This window comes from Bombina bombina, chromosome 2 (assembly GCF_027579735.1).
Source record: "Bombina bombina isolate aBomBom1 chromosome 2, aBomBom1.pri, whole genome shotgun sequence".
In the NCBI taxonomy this organism is placed as follows: Eukaryota; Metazoa; Chordata; class Amphibia; order Anura; family Bombinatoridae; genus Bombina; species Bombina bombina.
Window position 1 is genome coordinate 763417930 of NC_069500.1, and position 19912 is coordinate 763437841.

At 38.9% G+C, this 19912-nt stretch overlaps 1 protein-coding gene across 1 annotated transcript in view; it reads left to right on the plus strand.

The window, feature by feature from the left end:
• The window catches only part of CPAMD8 (C3 and PZP like alpha-2-macroglobulin domain containing 8), a 276510-nt gene that overhangs the window by 105924 nt on the left and 150674 nt on the right, over positions 1–19912 (plus strand). The window contains exons 13-15 of the mRNA XM_053702891.1: positions 12997–13125; positions 13327–13519; positions 14459–14631. Of these exons, the coding sequence (XP_053558866.1) occupies positions 12997–13125; positions 13327–13519; positions 14459–14631 (495 nt within the window). The remainder of the gene's footprint in view (positions 1–12996; positions 13126–13326; positions 13520–14458; positions 14632–19912) is intronic.

Below are 19912 nucleotides of genomic sequence, written 5' to 3' on the forward strand. Positions count from 1 at the left end.
ATGCGACAGCTTGGTCCCTGCAGATACCGGTCGGGACATCGCATATTGACAGTGCTGATTTGTTGCCCGCAGAAGCGCATTACATTGGCACACTGCCAGACATGATGAGGTGCTTCATAGAGGAGGGAGCGTTTGACTTCTCCTCTGCGGCATAGAACTCTATATCGACAACCCCACAGACACAGCAAAATCTCACACTCACCAGCATCACAGCTCCTTTAGAGAGCATAGTTCTGTTAGACACCGCACCACATAGGCTGCATTTAAAACCTGCTGAGTTTCACACAAATCCGGGACTGCCTTTACCTCTCACCGCTACAACACTTGACCAGGATAAGCAGCCTCAGCATTTAAGACTGTCATTTGGATTACTGTTGAAATGGGCTAGAACGTCCTATGAATATCATCAGGGGGGGGTGGATGACCCCCTCTTGAGATCGGTTTTTGTGACGGTTGGGACTTTTACTATACATCACCAGACAGTCCTCCCTTCCAGCCCAGGCATAGATCTGATGCATCCTGTTACATGGACGGCTGATAGGGAGGGCAAGGGCTAATAACTTTAGTGACTTGCTGGAATCACAATAATGCCCAGCTCCTCCACAAATATCTGGACTCTCCTTCATACATGAATAATTGTGGGGCTTAGTAAGATACTGTTGAAGTATAGTTTTGTTTACTGTTAGCTTACAGTTAGAATAAGAGTTCATCTTTATGTTTTATAATTTTTAAAATCCACGTAGATTTATGAAGTAGTGTGTTGCTATGTGACAATAAGGTTGGGCTAATTGTGGGGGCCGATCTCTCTCGCGATGGCCTGTATAGGATATCGAGGTGGGGATAGCATTTTACTTATGTCATTACCTGGGTGCTGACTCCACGCGGCTAGCGGCCGTGGCCGCGGGGGTGATATATCTCAGGAGGCCAACCCAGATCCTCACAGAGAATCAAATAAAATAACAATTAACATGCAGGGAACTAATTTTATAATTTTAAAATATTAAAACTAATGGGCTAATTGAGATCGTAATGCCAATGGGATGTCCCTACTATCCAATCTGTATGATCTAGCTGAGAATACCCTCTCCTATAGCAAACTCCCCTTACAGTTATGTGACTCCAGCTTCACTTACCACATCTATGTTTAATGGGAGCAGAAATTATATATGTTTACTGAATGCCTGGGCTCAATCACTATTAAAACAACAACTGTCAGGGAGGGCACTAACTTTAAAGCATTCAAAATTAAAGGGTTAATTGAGACCGTAATGCTAATGGGATGCCCCTACTATCCAATTTTCTGGAACAAGCTGAGAGCTCTCTTCCCTATAGCAAACTCCCCCTATAGTTATGTGACTCCAGTTTCACTTACCACATTTATGTTTAATAGGAGCAGAAATTTTATTTGTTTATTGTTTATCCGGACTAAATCACTTTTTCCTAAAATAGTTATATTCATGGTGTATTTATGTTCCAAAGAATGCAGTTAGGTTTTAATATCTTAGAGAATCCCCAATTTCTTTTGCTTATCACATTTGAGATCCAAGAGTGATCCAATTAAATTATATTTGGGACTCAAATTATATAAATATATATAAAATGAGGATAGATAGGTATAAGCATTATTGTGATACATGTGTCCGCACTAAGCCTGTTTGTTTTGTCTATATCCAATTTGTCTTAAAACCATGTACTATGTATTTTTGTCATTTGCAAAATCCTCAAAAAAAAAAAAAAAAAAAAAAGGGAGGACACAAGTATTTTAGATAAGCAAAATACAAAAGGTAAAAAAACAAAAACAAACACTTTTGGCTATAGGGGGCTACGTGCATAAAATATTTATAAATATATTCAATAAAAGTATAATAAAAAATATATGTAGTAAGTGTGACAATCTGCCAAATAAAGTCTAATGCTCAAATATTTCACATGGGAAGTATTACTATAACACCAATAAGGGTATAATAGGCTGCTCCTCCTCTATGGCCTAGAAACCTCTTGTCCTAATCTGCAGAAAACATAGACAAGGTTGAGCCACATAGCATGATACAGTCTAGTAGCAATGATAAAAACAAAGGACCCAAACTCACAATGGAAGTTTCACTAAAGGTTTTTAGTGCCTAAATATCAGTCTGGTAATCTCAGTCTCCAGCTGAATGTCACTTTGGTATATCCGCTATCTCCTTTCCCACTGTCAACAAACACCAAGGAGTAAAATCAGCTGAATTAAATTGAGTGTAATTGTGGTTTATTAAAAGCAAAATAAAATTACATTTGCAAAAAAAAAACAAAAAAAAAAAAACACAGACTTGCATGTAATGTAGCTGTACTTTTACAATTGTTTGTTTTGCACTAGCTATTTACAGACAAAACCTTCACCATAGAACAGGCTAACAATAGTATTGAGCCAGTTGTTTGTTCCTGTGAGTGTGCTTCTCTCTGTATGTATTTTGTCTCCCTATGGGAAAAAGGGGAAACCAGACGTGGACTCCTTGCTCAGTGTGCTTAGAGGAATACTGCTACACCTCACTGATGAGGCCCAATGAAGGCCGAAACGATCGTCTGGGGTTGCTGTGTTCCTTGTTCAGAGAGGAATTGCCTGGTATTTCAGTGCTGGACTGACCGTAATAGGCGGGATCAGACTGATATACTACAGGAAAGTTCTTCTCTGTGAAAAGCATTACTGGGCTAAAAGAAGCTGCACCCAGGTGGTAAATGGCCATAGATCAGGCCAACAATAGTATTGAGCCAGTTGTTCGTTCCTGTGAGTGTGCTTCTCTCTGTATGTATTTTGTCTCCCTATGGGAAAAAGGGGAAACCAGACGTGGACTCCTTGCTCAGTGTGCTTAGAGGAATACTGCTACACCTCACTGATGAGGCCCAATGAAGGCCGAAACGATCGTCTGGGGTTGCTGTGTTCCTTGTTCAGAGAGGAATTGCCTGGTATTTCAGTGCTGGACTGACCGTAATAGGCGGGATCAGACTGATATACTACAGGAAAGTTCTTCTCTGTGAAAAGCATTACTGGGCTAAAAGAAGCTGCACCCAGGTGGTAAATGGCCATAGATCAGGCCAACAATAGTATTGAGCCAGTTGTTCGTTCCTGTGAGTGTGCTTCTCTCTGTGTGTATTTTGTCTCCCTATGGGAAAAAGGGGAAACCAGATGTGGACTCCTTGCTTAGTGTGCTTAGAGGAATATAGCTACACCTCACTGACGAGGCCCAATGAAGGCCGAAAGTATCATCTGGGGTTGCTGTGTTCCTTGTTCAGAAAGGAATTGCCTTGTATTTCGGCGCTGGACTGACCGTAATAGGCGGGATCAGACTGATATACTAAAGGAAAGTTCTTCTCTGTGAAAAGCATTACTGGGCTAAAAGAAGCTGCACCCAGGTGGTAAATCGCCATAGAACAGGCTAACAATAGTATTGAGCCAGTTGTTCGTTCCTGTGAGTGTGCTTCTCTGTGTGTGTATATATATATATATATATATATACCCCAGTTACCTTGACAATTTATCGCACTAAACTTTGTTACAATAAATAAAAAAAATGAAGTCATATATAAGTCTATAATGTGGTATGCTGCATGGGGGGTATTATTCATGCTGTTACCTATTAAATAGTAACATCTTGAAGAATTAATGATTGACACACACACTCGGCACATGATCACTATCAAACATTATAACTCTGATAATATCCTAAGGTGCAGCCTCCCAAATTAGCCTCACTTGCCTTCCACTGGCTACTGCCAGGCACGCCCCAACATGTATCAACTCTCCCCGTTTAAAGGGGGGAGGTTCCCACTTGTACTTAAATTCACCTCATAAGGACAGCAACCTCAACAGCTGCGACAGCCTCTGCCTTAACCTAGGGAGGGAGGGAGCTTTTTTCCCGCTTCTTTTAAAAAGCCTAACGGTTTCCACTAATCCCCATATTTATCTCCTCTCCAGACCCCTCCCCTTATTCCTCAATCCCACCTCTCCTGATTTCATGGCCTTGGATTTGTTCATTAACCACTTCCAGTCCATGCTCTCCTTATGGGGTTAGTTTGACACACACACTAGGCACATTCCGCTCATTTAAATAAAGACACAACTACCTAATATGGGGTGTAAAGGCTGCAGCCCGCATTTATTAAAACCAAACATCAATGATCATAACCATCAAACATTATAACTCTAATAATATCCAAAGGTGCAGCCTCCCAAATTAGTCTCACGTGCCTTCCACTGGCTACTGCCAGGCATGCCCCAACATGTATCAACTCTCCCCGTTTAAAGGGGGGAGGTTCCCACTTGTACTTAAATTCGCCTCATAAGGCCAGAACCCGCCACAGCACTACCTATGGTTGAGCACCACCCACATGGGCTAAGGCCTTTAACACCCCTTCCCTCAGGTTAAAATTAAAGAGATGAAGACCCACTTCATTTAGATGCACTCCATATTTCAGGAAAAAAAAATTCCCTGATTCTCCTTGAAATTCCACGCGTCTCAGGCCCAACCCCCCTAACTGGGCCACAAAACTATAAATTGTTCGATTAACCTTCTTTCTAGAAGACTCCAGCCTCCTGACATCCCAGACGGACTTCCAAACCAGTCTGGTTTCAATTTCCGAGCACACAATGATCAACTGAGGGAACAACTCCTTTAGCCTCCTCATCCCCCAATGAATCCTGTCGACTAGTTCTTTTTGCGTCATGAAACCCAGTTCATTGAATTACCAGGATGTCATGAGGCCTATATAGCCTAGCATACTCAATCACCATCACCACTGAACCAAATCTACCAAATCTTCCCTCATTGAACTTTAAGCATAAACCTTTGCAGATTGCCAACACAGTTGCCCCCGTTCCAATGCTTCCACTTCCTCCCATTCCTGTGTCACGAAAGGACTGATTCCTCAATGGGGTCATAAGCTCCAACCACACCCCCATCTCGCGGTCATCCCATCTCATCTCCGGACGCACCGCCACCCACTGACGAAACTGCTCATCATATCGCCACCAAGCTAGACCCCCATAATTCCGATGAGCCCCTGAGATTTCATTTAGGTAACAGAACATTGCAGAGCACTGGTTTGGATGTTTCTCCCCCTATCACACTAGCCAGTATGCAGAAAGCCTTAGACCAGTTTGCAAATGTTTTCGGGAAATTCCTCCACCTCTTCTTCCTCTCTTCCTCCTCCTTCTTTCCCTGTTCCTTTTTGAGATCCTCCTTCGCCTCAATGAGGTGATCCAGCGGGAGCAGGGAAAACAATTCCACAAACTCCCGCTTCCATATCTTCTCTTTTATCTCCTTACTAAGATGTATCCCCAATGGGCCCACAGAGCACAAGCATGGCCTCCTCAGCGCCTGATCCACCACCTTTAAAACCTCTCCCACTGGTGTCGCAGCCACCTGCCCTTTTTCTCCCCGCTACCAACACCTCAGGAACAACCGGCCCCCCACGTGCTCCCACTATAATGGCCTGTTCTGACCTCCTCAGAACCCATGCCTGACCCGCAGCCTCACCCTACGCCACCTGTCCCCTGTTGTCCCTCCCCTCCAACTGAGATACCAGCTCCTTCAGACTCCTCATGGTCAGTCCTTTTAGACTGCAGACTCTCCTTGACCCTATGTGGGATCCCCCCTTCACCTGACGGACTCACCTTGTCCACCTTCTTCTCCTGACCTCTGCCCGTTCTTGAGCCTGCCGTGGATTCCTCCACTCCTCTTGCCAAGCTTCCATTATCCTTCTCTGCCTGCTTCCTGACAACCACAGAATGTTATCGCTCCCTCCTATGCCTGTACCCAGGCTCTGATTCCAGTCTACGCCAAGTGGGTGATGTGTGTTCCTCCAAATCTCTGTGCCTCCTCTGTGGCATCCAGGATCTCACTCTCTGCTGTCTAGACCGAGAACAGCTCCTGTCTCTTCTCACACTCCTTGAACTAGCTAGAGCGCGTCTCTGGGAAAGGGGAGAAGTGGTCATATAATGCTCTCCCTCTAACCCTCTGACACCCCTACCTAGCCTATCCTCCCTGTACCCACCTGCTTCCCTCCCCTTTCTCAATTCCCCCACCAGGCACCAAGGAACGCAGCAGCTGCATCAACCCAGCCATGTCTCCTACTTGTACCGTATTGTCCTGATCTCTTTGTGCCACCACCATGGCCTCTTCCCCAGCAAAGTCACTGTAGGATTCATTTACGCACAGCACGTCCTCCTCCAGGTCCCGCAACGATTGACGATTGCGCCATGGGCAATGCCCTTCAGGGGTGCCGTCCAGCTCCTCCAGCTCTACAAAAGAATCATGAACACCTTCACTACTCTGAACATGCAAAGTCCCCCTCCCAACCATACCCTACCCTGCTCCAAGTACCCTCATCCTCCCCAAACATTGCTCCCCACAAACCCTTTTCTTCTGACTCTCTCTATTCCCTGCCGCCATACTACTATCAACCCCTCACTGATTCCCTTACATCCTGAAGCATGCGACACATTAAATCACCTACCCTATCTCTCATCGCCATCTTCCCCCTTTGCCCCCTTTGGATTCCTTCTAATGCTGCCTCCTCCCTCTGGACCTCCTTATCTCCGGATACCCCTGCTCTAATGTCACCCACTTCCCAACTATCCCTCTGATCCCCTTCAATATCCATCTACTGATACCCCCATTCCTCTCAACACCATGCCCAGAGCCTAACCTACCCACTTCCATCCACCCACTCACCGCTACCTCCCTCAGCATACTACCCAAAGACCCCTCACCACTGCTCCTCACTCCGCTCTGTATCACTTCCGTCACGCTGCTCCGCCGTGAGGCCTCCTGCTCACTGCTGCTTCTGCCCTGCGCATACCTAGTGCTGACGTCACAGCTCCTGGCCTGTCACCACTGCCATTCGTGGGACACACTGCCGAAACCCCAGTGCTCCGTTTTGGTCTTTCAGGCCCCTTGCTGCTACCTGTGACCACCGCTCCTGCTTCCCTGCTCCTCTGACTACCAGACCACCTCCTAGTCCTAATGGAAGGGCTGAGTTTCTCCGGTGGACGAGAGTGGCGCACAGGCTGCCCGTGATGCTCCAGCTGAACAGATGGCCCTTCCATGGCCGTTACACCTCCTACTCTGCCATCTTCTTTCTCCAGATCCGCTAAACGCTGCTGCAGCCAGGTAAGTCCCCTCTTCTCCACCAAACTCTTTACCTGCTCTAATAAGGACTTAACATCAGCCATCTTCCTCCTTGCTACCAGCTTCTTTCCCGCTTCATTTAAAAAGCCTAACGGCTTCCGCTGATCCCTATATTTATCTCCTCTCCAGACCCCTCCCCTTATTCCTCAATCCCACCTCTCCTTACTTCATGGCCTCAGATGTGGTTATTAACCCCTTCCATTCCATGCTCTCCTTATGGGGTTAGTTTAATCACAGCTTTGACTGGATACAAAATAAAAACAATTCTAATATTTGCTTTATTCTCCTGTTATACTTTGTTGAAGAGTAAACCTAGGTAGGCTCATGAGCAGCTATGCACTAATTGGAACACATTGAATAAGCCAATGACAAGAGGCATATATGTGCAGCCACTAGTCACTTGCTAGCTCCCAGTAGCGCATTGCTGGTTCTAAGACTGCTAGGTATGCTTTTCAACTAAGGATGTCAAGTAAATTGTAAAGTTCTTTTAAATTCTAAATCAAGAAAGTTTTATTTTTACTTTACTATCTTTTTGATGGAACTGTAGACTGAAATTAATATATAAAAAAAAAAAAAAGTTAACAGTTATGAAGAATTTCATTAAAGGGACATGAAACCCAAAATTTCTCTTTCATTATTTGGATAAATCATACAATTTTAAACAACTTTCCCATTTATTTCTATTATCTAACACCAAGATTACAAGTTGTGCGCTATACCGGGTGCGTAAATAACGCAAAAAATGAGCAGTATCGCACTTTCGATAGTGCTGCCATTACAAGTTACAGAAAAACCTTCTCTTGTTGTGCGGTGTGGTGCAATAAGGGAGAAAGTGTCAGAAAAAAGCTAAGACCTGCGATCGCGGAATGGCGATCTCCATAACTCAACTGCATTGATGTCTATGGGGAAAATAAAGTTACGTTAAAACCTAACACCCTAACATAAACCCCTAGTCTAAACACCCCTAATCCGCCGCCCCCGACATCGCTGACTGAAAATAAAATGATTAACCCCTAAACCTTCGCCCTCTGACATCGCCAACACTAAATAAACCTAATAACCCCTAAACTGCCGGCCCCCACATCGCTAATACTATAATAAAGCTATTAACCCCGAACCGCCGGCTCCCACATCGCAAATACTATATTAAACCTATTAACCCCTAATCCGCCGCACACCCACATCACAACTACTATAATAAACATAGTAACCCCTAAACCGCTGGCCCCCCACATCGCTACTACTAAAATAAATCTATTAACCCCTAAACCGCCAAACACCCACATCGCAACACACTAAATTAAACTATTAACCCCTAAACCTAACACCCCCCTAACTTTAAATTAAACTTACAATATAACTATCTTTAAATAAATAAAAACTTACCTGTGAAATTAAAAAATAACTAAGTTTAAACTATAAATTAAACTAACATTACTATATTAAATAAATAAAATAAACGAAAAATAAAAAAACCTAACATTACAAAATTATAAAATCCTAACAGTACGACTAAAAATAAAAAAACTGACATTACAAAAAATAAAAAAATCTAAGATTACAAAAAATAATAAACAAAATTATCCAAAATAATAAAAATTACACCTAATCTAATACCCCTATAAAACCAAAAAAGCCACCGCAAAATAAAAGCACCCTCTAACCTAACAATGAACTACCAATAGCCCTTATAAGGGCCTTTTGTAGGGCATTGCCCTAAGTTAACCAGATCTTTTACCATAAAAAATTACCAAGTAACTAACAGTAAACCCCCCCCACCCAAAAAAAAACCCAAAATAAAAAACCTAAGTCTTAAAAAAACCTAAGATACCCATTTCCCCTAAAGGGGCAATTACATCAGAAATTACAAATCCAGCTTCCTCGAATAACGGCTCCCCCCCCCCAGAGCAAACATTGCCTGAGGCCACGCCGTTATTGGAGGAAGCCGGATTCGTCATTTCTAACTTAAGAAGAGATGACCTGGGGTGGGGGAATCTCTGCTCCGGTGTTCCACGCTTGCAAGGAAGAAAGGTAAGTGTTTTAAAAAAAACGGCTGCAATGTAAACTTTCAGAAATGAAAGTTCCCCTGTTTTTAATATTATTTTTAAAAACAGGGCTTTCATTCGTGAAACTTTACATTCACTTTAAGGGCTATTGGTAGTTTATTGTTAGGTTAGGGGGTGTTTTTATTTTTTGGGGGGGCTTTTTTGTTTTTATGAGGGTATTAGATTAGGTTTAATTGTTATTATTATGGATAATTTCGTTTATTATTTTTTGTAATGTTTTAAAGAGTTTTTATTTTTAAATATGTAATTTAGGTTTTTTATTTTTCCTTAATTTTATTGTTTTAAAATAGTAATGTTAGGTTACTTTATAGTTTAAACTTAGTTTTTTTTTATTTCACAGGTAAGTTTTTATTTATTTAAAGATAGTTATATTGTAAATTTAATTTAAAATTAGGGGGTGTTAGGTTTAGGGGTTAATAGTATAATTCAGTGTGTTGTGATGTGGGGGTGCGGTGGTTTAGGGGTTAATAGGTTTAGTTTATTAGTAGCGATGTGGGGGGCCGGCGGTTTAGGAGTTAATAGGTTTCGTTTAGTAGTTGCAACGTGGGGGATAGCGGTTTAGGGGTTAATAGTTTAATTACAGTATTAGCGATGTGGGGGGTCGGCAGTTTAGGGGTTACTAGATTTATTTAGTTTTGGCGATGTGGGTGGGCGGCGGATTAGGGGTTAATAAGTTTATTATAGTATTTGCGATGCTGGGGATGAGTTTTGTGAAACAATTTTGTTTCACAAAATCCATAACTACTGGTCTCAGATCGCGGTATAGGCTATAACGCAAGCATTTTAGCCGAACCGCACAGCCTGTGATACAACAGTAGGGAAAATCTTGCACTTAAATGTCATTTTTTGAATGCAGAATTGATCGTAACATTACAGGCTAAAACGTTTGCGTTATAGCTATACTGCCGCCACTTGTAATACGGGAGACATGCCATTCCACGTGCAATGGCCAATTTTTCAGCGGTATAGCCGTACCGCACCATACCGCAAAACTTGTAATCTTGGTGTAAGTTTCTTTGTTCTCTTGACATCCTTTGTTGAAAACAGTTCCTAGGCAGGCTCAAGAACTGGGAGCTAGCTGCTGAGTGGTGGCTGTATATATATATATGCCTCTTGTCATTAGCTTAGGAAAGTGTTCAGCTTGCACCCAATAGTACACTGTGGCTTCTTCAACAAAGGATACCAAGAGAATGAAGCAAAATTGATAAGACATAAATTGGAAAGTTGTTTAAAATTGTATGCTTTGTCTGAATCATGAAAAAAAATAGTTTGGGTTTCGTGTCCCTTTAAAACCGTAAATTACTAATCTTCAAAACTATTGCTGTAAAACAACAGAATTATGTCTAAATTGACATAGTGAAATATAATTTCAGAAACTGCTGCAGTGAACAAAATAGTATGTACAATGTATACCCTATACAATTTTGAAGCAAATTATTGAAATGACACTAAAGTAAGATTTTAATTTTCATGATTCAGACAGAGGGGCTATTTATGAAATGTCTGTCCGACATGATCCTATCAGCGGATCAGGTCTGACAGACATCGCTGAATGCGGAGAGCAATATGCTCTCCGCATTCAGCATTACACCAGCAGCTCTTTTGAACTGCTGGTGCAACGCCGCCCCCCTGCAGATTCGCGGCCAATCAGCCACTAGCAGGGGGTGTCAATCAACCCGATCGTATTTGATTGGGTTGATTTCACGTGATCTCTGTCCTCCTCCTCAGAGCAGGCGGAAAGGTTATAGACCGCTGCTTCATAACTGGTGTTTCTGGCGAGCTTGATAAATGGGACCCAAAGCATGTCATTTTTAAAAAAACTTCCGATTTACTTCCATTATCTAATTATCCCAGCAATTGCATAATCGAGCACAGAGTTTTTCACTCTGTATTTTTAATGTTTTACTATGTTAAAACCTAAAGCACACTAAAGTCAAAAGTAAACTTTCATGATTCAGAGCACACAATTTTAAATTGCTTTCCAAATGACTTAAATACAAAAAATCTTTTCATATGCGCACTTTCTGAGGAACCAGCTACTACTGAACATGTGTAAGAATTCCCAGTATATATGTATATATATTTTGTGATTGGTTGATGGCTGTCACATGATTAGGGTTAACGAAAATGGAAATAACTTTGAAATTTGTTAGAAAAAAATCTATTATTCAATTGAAATTCAGACTAAGGGGCCTAGACTGGTTTTCCTGTCTGTCACTTGCACTGGCAGCCCTCATGGAATTCTATAAAAAAAAGGGTCTGTCCCTGTGAGTGGCGAGATGTGTCCCATTGAAATAAAAGAAATTTGCTATGTAAAAGTCTGCAATGGAGAACAAAGTATGAAGGGAGAACCCTGTTGCATGTTTAAACTTTAACAATACATTAATACAAATCAAATTATGTGGTTCCAGTTCACTGTACTTTAAACTCACTGTTATTTTCGTATGCAAAGGGGTAGATTTATCAAGCAGCCGATGCTGCAATCTACCCCAGACGTTTCAGGTCCGCATGAAACTTAAGTTAAGAAGCAGCGGTCGTAAACTAATAAATCTACCCCATAGGCTTTTCTTTCAGTGTAATTAGTGTTTTGAGCATTTTGATAAAAGCTCGCCAACTTTTAATTTGCGATAAAAGACAGTAAATTCTGTAGGGCAAATTAGTATTTTTCTTAAAGAATCTCACCAGCCCAGAAAGCTTTTTATAATTTGGCCCTAAGTGCTTTTACATTGTCTTTTTTATTATCCATATGCTTATTATTGGCTAGATTACAAGTGGAGCACTATTTAATGCTCCTGCTCGAACGTTAACTGTGCTAGAAGTAAGCGCTTGTTGAAAGTAAACTATTATTGTTTGTGCGCTAACCCAACTCTTGTAAAAAGCCAAACTGCAAAGGGCTCTAATGCACTTACAGTATATATGTCTATATATGTGTATATATGTATTTATGTGTTTATATGTGTATATATGTCTGTAAATACATAAACATATAAATACATCTGTACACACATATAAACATATACATACATATACATATTTAGACATGTGCATGTATGTATCTCAATGTAAAGACCTTTGTCTGCTTTTTTTCCCATAACACCTGAGACCTCATATCTTTGAGCCTTTATAACTTTTGTGCAAACTTTTTTTTAAAATAATTGTTATCAGATAGTGTTATTATGAGTTTAACTATACTTTGTAATGTATTTTTGATGCGTTTTGTGACACTTTCTTGTTTCATGAAACAGTTAACCAGATCTCTAATGTCACACTAACCCGACAAGCGTTAACTTAAATTGTGCTCAAGCAATCTCGTTTACTTTCAACTTATAATATGAGTGGAATACCCGATGCTTGCAAACAGCCGCGATAAACCCCTTATCGCTCTTGTGTAACTGTTAACTTACACTTGTAGTCTGGCCCTATGTAATTTTATTGTATTTAATGGTTATTTAAGCTATTTTTAAAACTAAGATCCAACAAGATGTAATTTAATTTTAATTACCCGTCTTGCTTTAGCTATCATTACATCTTTGGAATAAACCCAGGTATAATGCAATATTAACTTTAATCATGAACATTTCTATTTAGATATATTGTGTGCTGTTATCTGTTTTTTGTTTTTGTTTTTTTTGTTTTGTTTTTTGTAGCTATTGTTATGTTTTTTCTACTAGTTAATAAAACTTTATTGCATAATTTGCTTAACCTTTATGTGTCAGTAAAATAATAATTACTTTGCTAATTAGCCTCTCATCCTTCACACCTAGACAAAGGTCACAGCTATTGATGGGAAGCCGACAGGTGACCAGTACCTGCCCAACTACTTGTCTATAAGCAGTTGGTATTCTCCAAGCAAGTGTCACTTACTTATTCACCCACCTGAGAAGCCTTTGCAGGTGGGTACTAAAATAAAAGGGGATAACAATCTTTCTTTACATTGATTGTCATTTTTTTTTTATTTAATCCTGCCCCCCTCCTATTTTTTGTTTGTTTGGCTTTTAGTTTAAATAATATGTATTTTTAAATTAAAAGAAAAATGGGCGTAATATTACGTTCTAGATTCCTCATAATATATCATTGTCATGCATATGTTGTAGGTAGGTGAGGAGGCTTTGATTGCCTTGAAGTCTACTTGCCCATGTAACTTTACTCTTCATTATGAGATTGCATCGCGTGGGAATATTGTGCTGTCTGGGCAACAGTTAAGAAATGTCACTCTACAGAGGAGCAAGAGAGCATCTACTGTGGCGCTTCACAAAGATGTACCAGAGACCGTCTCTCTAGCACCAGGTGAGTTCCATTTAATACTATTACAGTGTTTTATTATTTATTGTGTTCCCTCAAGTCAACTCCAGTCCTGAAGTACCCCTAACAGGCCAGGTTTTAAGGATTTCTTAACTAGAGCACAGGTGAAATAATCATCTGAAGGGTGAGAGCAGGTTAGTTGCTATGGTTATTAATCAGCTAATTATTTAACCTGTGTTCTAGTTAAAATATAAAAATCTGTCCTGTTATGGGGTATTTGAGTACTGGAGTTGAGAAACACTGATTTAAGATATATGCTACACAAATCCTTTCTAGTCAGTATACATCACGTTGCATACTAAGGCCAACTTTATCCTTTTCTTTATTTCCAGTCCCTAGCTTATGCTAGACTTGTTCACTAAGTGACGTGCAGTCATAGGAGGCAGGGGAGGCAGCGCATTAACACAACATCTCTTCCTCTGTGTTAGTATTAGTTAGTTATATTATTTTTATTATTATATATTATTTTACTGTCTAATGGAACAGCTGATCACACCTACATTCGATGCATATAGAATATAAAGTTCAATTTGATTGATATTTTAGATTACAAGTGGAGCGCTAAATTATTGCGCTCCGGCAAACGGCAATAATTAACCAGCCATTACAAGTGGCTGGCTATTGCTACCACGAGCTTGCGGTAGCAATTAGCGCTTAGAAAATTAACCAGAGATTAAACAAAAGCTTGCATAAATTGCCTAAAAGTATTAACCCAAATCTCCCTGGGAGAAAGTTAAACACGCACATTTTTTTTAATGTATTTTAAAGCAAAAAGGTAGCAAAATAAATAATGAATGTATATTGCAATAATGAAACATTTTATGCATTGTTTAAATGTCAAGTTTATGTTCCTTTAAATGGTCTCTTGTTACCATTGATTATTTTAATGTCTTGTGTGTTTAACCTGGTAATACTACTATTTAGATCCCCTGAAGCCATCTATTCAAGATCCAGAGATGTTTGTAACATATTTGCATTTCCCGATCACTCATGTAATGGCACCTCTGAGCCGCCTGCTGGTTTATTATGTGCGAGATAATGGAGAAGGGGTTGCTGACAGCTCCCAGATAATGATCAAACCAGCTTTTGAGAACAAGGTAATTATAGAGTTTTACTCAATGTCTTCTACTTTGAATTGTTTATTTTATGTTACATTTTTACTGTTGTATCCTATGTAATCCTTCTCTACAGAATATATGGTGCTTGTCCTGTTACTGAAAGTAAGATATTTCATAAAAGCGATTAGACAGATCATCCTCAGAAAAATGATAGCTAGTATGTTTTAGGGGACCAGTAAATACAGTAGATTTGCATAATCAACCAATGCATGATAACAAGATAATGCAATAGCAATTAGAGGCCCATTTATCAAAGCGTCAATCTAGATGCATTTGCTGCGGTCAATGCGCTCCCCAGACATCACTGACGTGAATCTACATTCAATGGTCTTATTTATCAACGCGTCTGTCTAACTCACGCGCGTCAAGTCCGGCGTGAATAGCATCGGACAGTTGATAAATAAGAAGCATCGATGTCGCGGATATCCTTAGTTATCAAATCATCTACCCTGAATGTCCATCAAATGAAGACATTTTTGTCTTCTTTTTGCAACTTTATTTATACCATTTCATTCCTGTCCATGAACAAGCACATTTCTTCAAAGCTAATCTTTGATTTTTTATCTGTTAATGTCCTTGAAATAGCTAGCTTTATACCTGAACAAACAATAAATACTATAGAAATTTACTTTTTTTAATTTTATTTAGACGAAAAATGTGATATATGATATTTTCACATATATTAAAGGTTATTTGTATTTCTAAAAATCATGATATGCTTATCTCATGTTTTTATTTTTTTTTAAAGGATTATTAATGCTTATTAATGCTAATGGCTGTTTGTGACAAGAAACAGCATAAAATTCAACCTTTCTGTGTTATCACACACCCTTTTCTAATACCGTAACATCCCATTGATTTCTATGGCATTCACGTGCTGAAAGGTGGCGGATCTAAAGTTAGGTACGCTGCGTCAGAATAGACGCTAGCGTACGTCTTGAATGCTTGATAAATTTCTAATTTCGGAGCAAAGTGAGGTCGGATTACCAGTGATATGCTGAAATAACGCAACCATCGATTTGGGTCGGAGTGATCTCACGGGAGAGAATGTTTAGTTGGCGTATCAATTTAGCGTCTAATTTTACGCAGAATTACAGTGTATTCACAGTTGAAGATTTGATAAATGTACCCCTAAGTCTGAACTTCAAGAGAGTAGTAGGTTTTTTTTATGTCTTTTTCCACTCCTCCTGTATCATGTGACAGCCAGAATCATGAAACTTTTTGACTAATTTTGACTTGAATGTCCCTTTAATTTGTATACTGGTGAGATTAAGTGACATTAAACACTAAAGATTAGTGTGAGAATAACATGCACATTCATTTTTAAAGTTATATTAGTTGTTTAAATGTTGAAGAAATAATTGAAAGATTTTTTTTCTATAAACTATTGGTTGCTACTGCTGAGGTCAGTTACAGACAAATTTCCTTCTTACTCTAGTAGTTAAAGGGACACTCAAGTCAAAATTAAACTTTCATGATTCAGAGCATGCAATTTGAAACAATTTTCAAATTTACTTCCATCAACAATGTTTACAATTTTTGAGTCACCCTTTGTGATTGGCTGATGGCTGTCACATGATACAGGAGAAGTGCAAATAGACATAACTTTGAAATTTGTCAGAAAAAAAAATCTACTACTCATTTAAAGTTCAGTGCTATTGCGTTGTCTTTTTATTATGCATTATTATGACTTAACACCTTTTTAGGTAAATCATTAACTCTTTCAGTTATACTCAAATATGTTTTTAAAATATTGTTTACTGCAAAAGTTATATAGATGAGCAAATCTATGATCATAAATATTGTTTTCAGGGGCATAAAAACATCTATCACCCACCAAAAACAAACTTTTCAAATGCATTGTTTTGCATGATGTTTTGAAACAATTGACCGCTTGAAACGTGATTTTAATATATTTACAATTCTCTGCTTTTGTACAATTTTAGGGGTTAAGTAGAGTAGGAAAGTTATTGCTAAGGATTATTGGCAGTTTAGGGGTTAAGTGGTATAGTGGATATTGCAGTGGGGTTGTGGTGGTTTAGGGGTTAAGTAGGTTAGGGGATAATGCAGAGGGGTATTGGCTGTGTAGGGGTTAAGTAGGTTAGTGGGATAATCTGGTGGGGTATTAACATTGTAGGGGTTAAGTAGGTTAGGGGATAATGTGGTGGGTTATTGGCGGTGTAGGGGTTAAGTAGGTTAGAGAGTTTATTGCGGTGGGGTATTTTTATTGGCAGTTTAGGAATTCATAGTTATGCATATTAGGTTTGGTGATCTATTTAAAAGGTTAAAAGGGATCCTTCATCGCAGCACTTTTGATTATCAGGGCCTAAGTAAGTTATGTAACTTGTACTTACATTAAAGTGCCAGTAAACCTTGAAAATAATGTTATATAATTCTGCACATAGTGCAGAATTATATAACATTATATTAGTGCTAGCTTTATGTAACCTAATATTGCCGGGCATTTTTTATTAAAAAAGAGGGTTTTTAAGACCCGCCCTCTGTGCTCTACTGAGCGGGTCTGGTTTTCCCTCAGAGCATATCTGATTAAGTAGGTTAGGGGATAATGCGGTGGGTTATTGGCGGTGTAGGGGTTAAGTAGGTTAGGGAGTTTATTGCGGTGGGGTATTTTAATTGGCAGTTTAGGAATTCATAGTTATGCATATTAGGTTTGGTGATCTATTTAAAAGGTTAAAAGGGATCCTTTACATTACATTACCAATATCGGTTCAGATGCTGCTTGGAATATTTTGCCAGCATCGCCACCCATTGAGATGTATAGTAAACCACCTGCAGGCAATGCTGCCTTTAATAACTGATGTCAGCCTCTTGGAATATTCTGCCAGCTTTCTCAACGTGTCTGATCCCTTTTGAATATATCGCCACATCGCAGCACTTTTGATTATCAGGGCCTAAGTAAGTTATGTAACTTGTACTTACATTAAAGTGCCAGTAAACCTAGAAAATAATGTTATATAATTCTGCACATAGTGCAGAATTATATAACATTATATTAGTGCTAGCTTTATGTAACCTAATATTGCCGGTAATTTTTTATTAAAAAAGAGGGTTTTTAAGACCCGCCCTCTGTGCTCTACTGAGCGGGTCTGGTTTTCCCTCAGAGCATATCTGGCCAGCTGTCTAGTTACATCCCGGCACGACCGCGCCATTACTCTCAATGTAGCTTATACATTGCTTATACAAATATCACCAAAGGTGCACTCACTCTACACTGCTCCTGTCACTTTTAACACTTTCCTTCCACAGAGTTTGAGACACACCTCAACAACCTCATATATACATATATATATATAATGATTTTTTATCTCTTGATATTACCCTAATTCAATTTATTTATATAGATAATCTCACTTAAGAATAACTATAATCAACACCAAATTTCTAAGAGCACTTTTAAACACAAAAAACAATTATCGACATTTTTGCTCAAAGAGAGGAAATCCTACAAGGGATATCTTTAGATAACGATAACTTAGAAATAAATTCCCATCCAAATATTCAAAAAAATCTAAATGAACTTTGCGATAATTTGGAAAATCTTTTGATAAAGGAGTTGAAAAATACTATAGAAATTAAATTCACAGAGAAATACATTGATAACAATATGGTCCCTAGAGGACTCCGTTTAAAGAAAAACTGCACATTTGTTCTAAACAACGAACTATCAAATGAATGGTTCGAAATTCTCGAAACAGCCTCCCTAGGACTTATGAAAATTATAGTTAAATCTAGAAATATCACATTGAAAGAAATTAAAACAGAAATAGACCAACACAAGAATAGTCTAAAAATCTTTGAGAACAATACAGAATTTATAAATTATCAAAAGGAAATTCTAAATAATATTTCTAGCTTTAAAGGAAGTATTTTAGCTAACAAATCGTCCAAATATAATAGAGACCTAGAAGACTACTCTGATAATAAAGAAATAGAGATACCTATTGAAATTGATCTTAGTAACGAAAACACTACGAGCTATATTCCCACTCCAAATAAAAAAGATAGATCCCATATATTTGGTAAAAATAACAAGTTAAATACCAAACATACCATATCTACTTCATCTAATACCACAACACATAGAATTCAAACTAACCACACCCCTTCGCTTAGACGAAATGTGGATACAACATATAAACACCAAAATCAAACATATACAATTAGAAACCCTCCGAGCAATTACACTAACGATCGATACTATGCAGAACCAAGAATTGAAGAAAAACATTTCTCTACTCAAAAAAGACAGGATATAAGACCTCCAAGAAACTATTTTCCCAATTACGATTCTCATAATAATTATGACTCTCATAAACAGCATGACTCCCAGATAAATTGGGCCTACACCCAAAGAAGAGAATACCCATATAGGGGAAATTACAATAATTCTTATTCTAATAGAAATAGTTATTACCCGTATCACAGAGATAACTATGACCAAAAGTGGGAGAATCAAGAATCCAATACCAGATCTGATAACCACTATTCATATAGACATAACCATGGTCAGTCAAACCAATACAGACACAAAAATGCACATTATAGTCATTTAAAAAAAACCAAAAGTTATTCTAACTCCGATTGGAGAGTACCAACCAGAAACAGATTTCAACCTTTAGAGCAAGAAAATATTAGGTCTCCTGCACCACACCACACACAACAACAAAATGTTTTTTTAGAGAATGCCCCTTTGGGGGAAGGAACATCAAAACACAACACACATCACATCCTTCCACAAATGAAGAAGCAAAAGAGGATTAGAGGTAGGAGGAGTAGAAAACAGTCTAGACAAAACCCCAAAGAGACAGAAATAAATCACACTGGAGTATTTAATATCAGCAAATACCCACTAAATCCCCTTCAAGAATCAGTGTTAAACAAAGGTGTATCATTTGCACCCTCGTGCAAACTAAATAAATTTGAAACTCATAAATATAAACCAATTCATTCGTAAATTCACTCTAAAAAGATATTTCATCAAAAATCCTATGGAAAACAAAACCCTCAAAGATAATGAATTGAGATATAAACATACAAACCTAAAAGCCACTTCAACATTTTACCCAACAAATGAAAAAAGCGAAGACATCAAACTCTTTGAGAAAATGGTTAAACAGGATATTGATAAAATTGATCAAACCAAATATATAAACTGGAACATGACCCAAAAAGAACTAAAAATAGTAAAAGATCTAAAAAACAATAAAGATGCTACCCTAAAGCCCGCAGATAAGGGCGG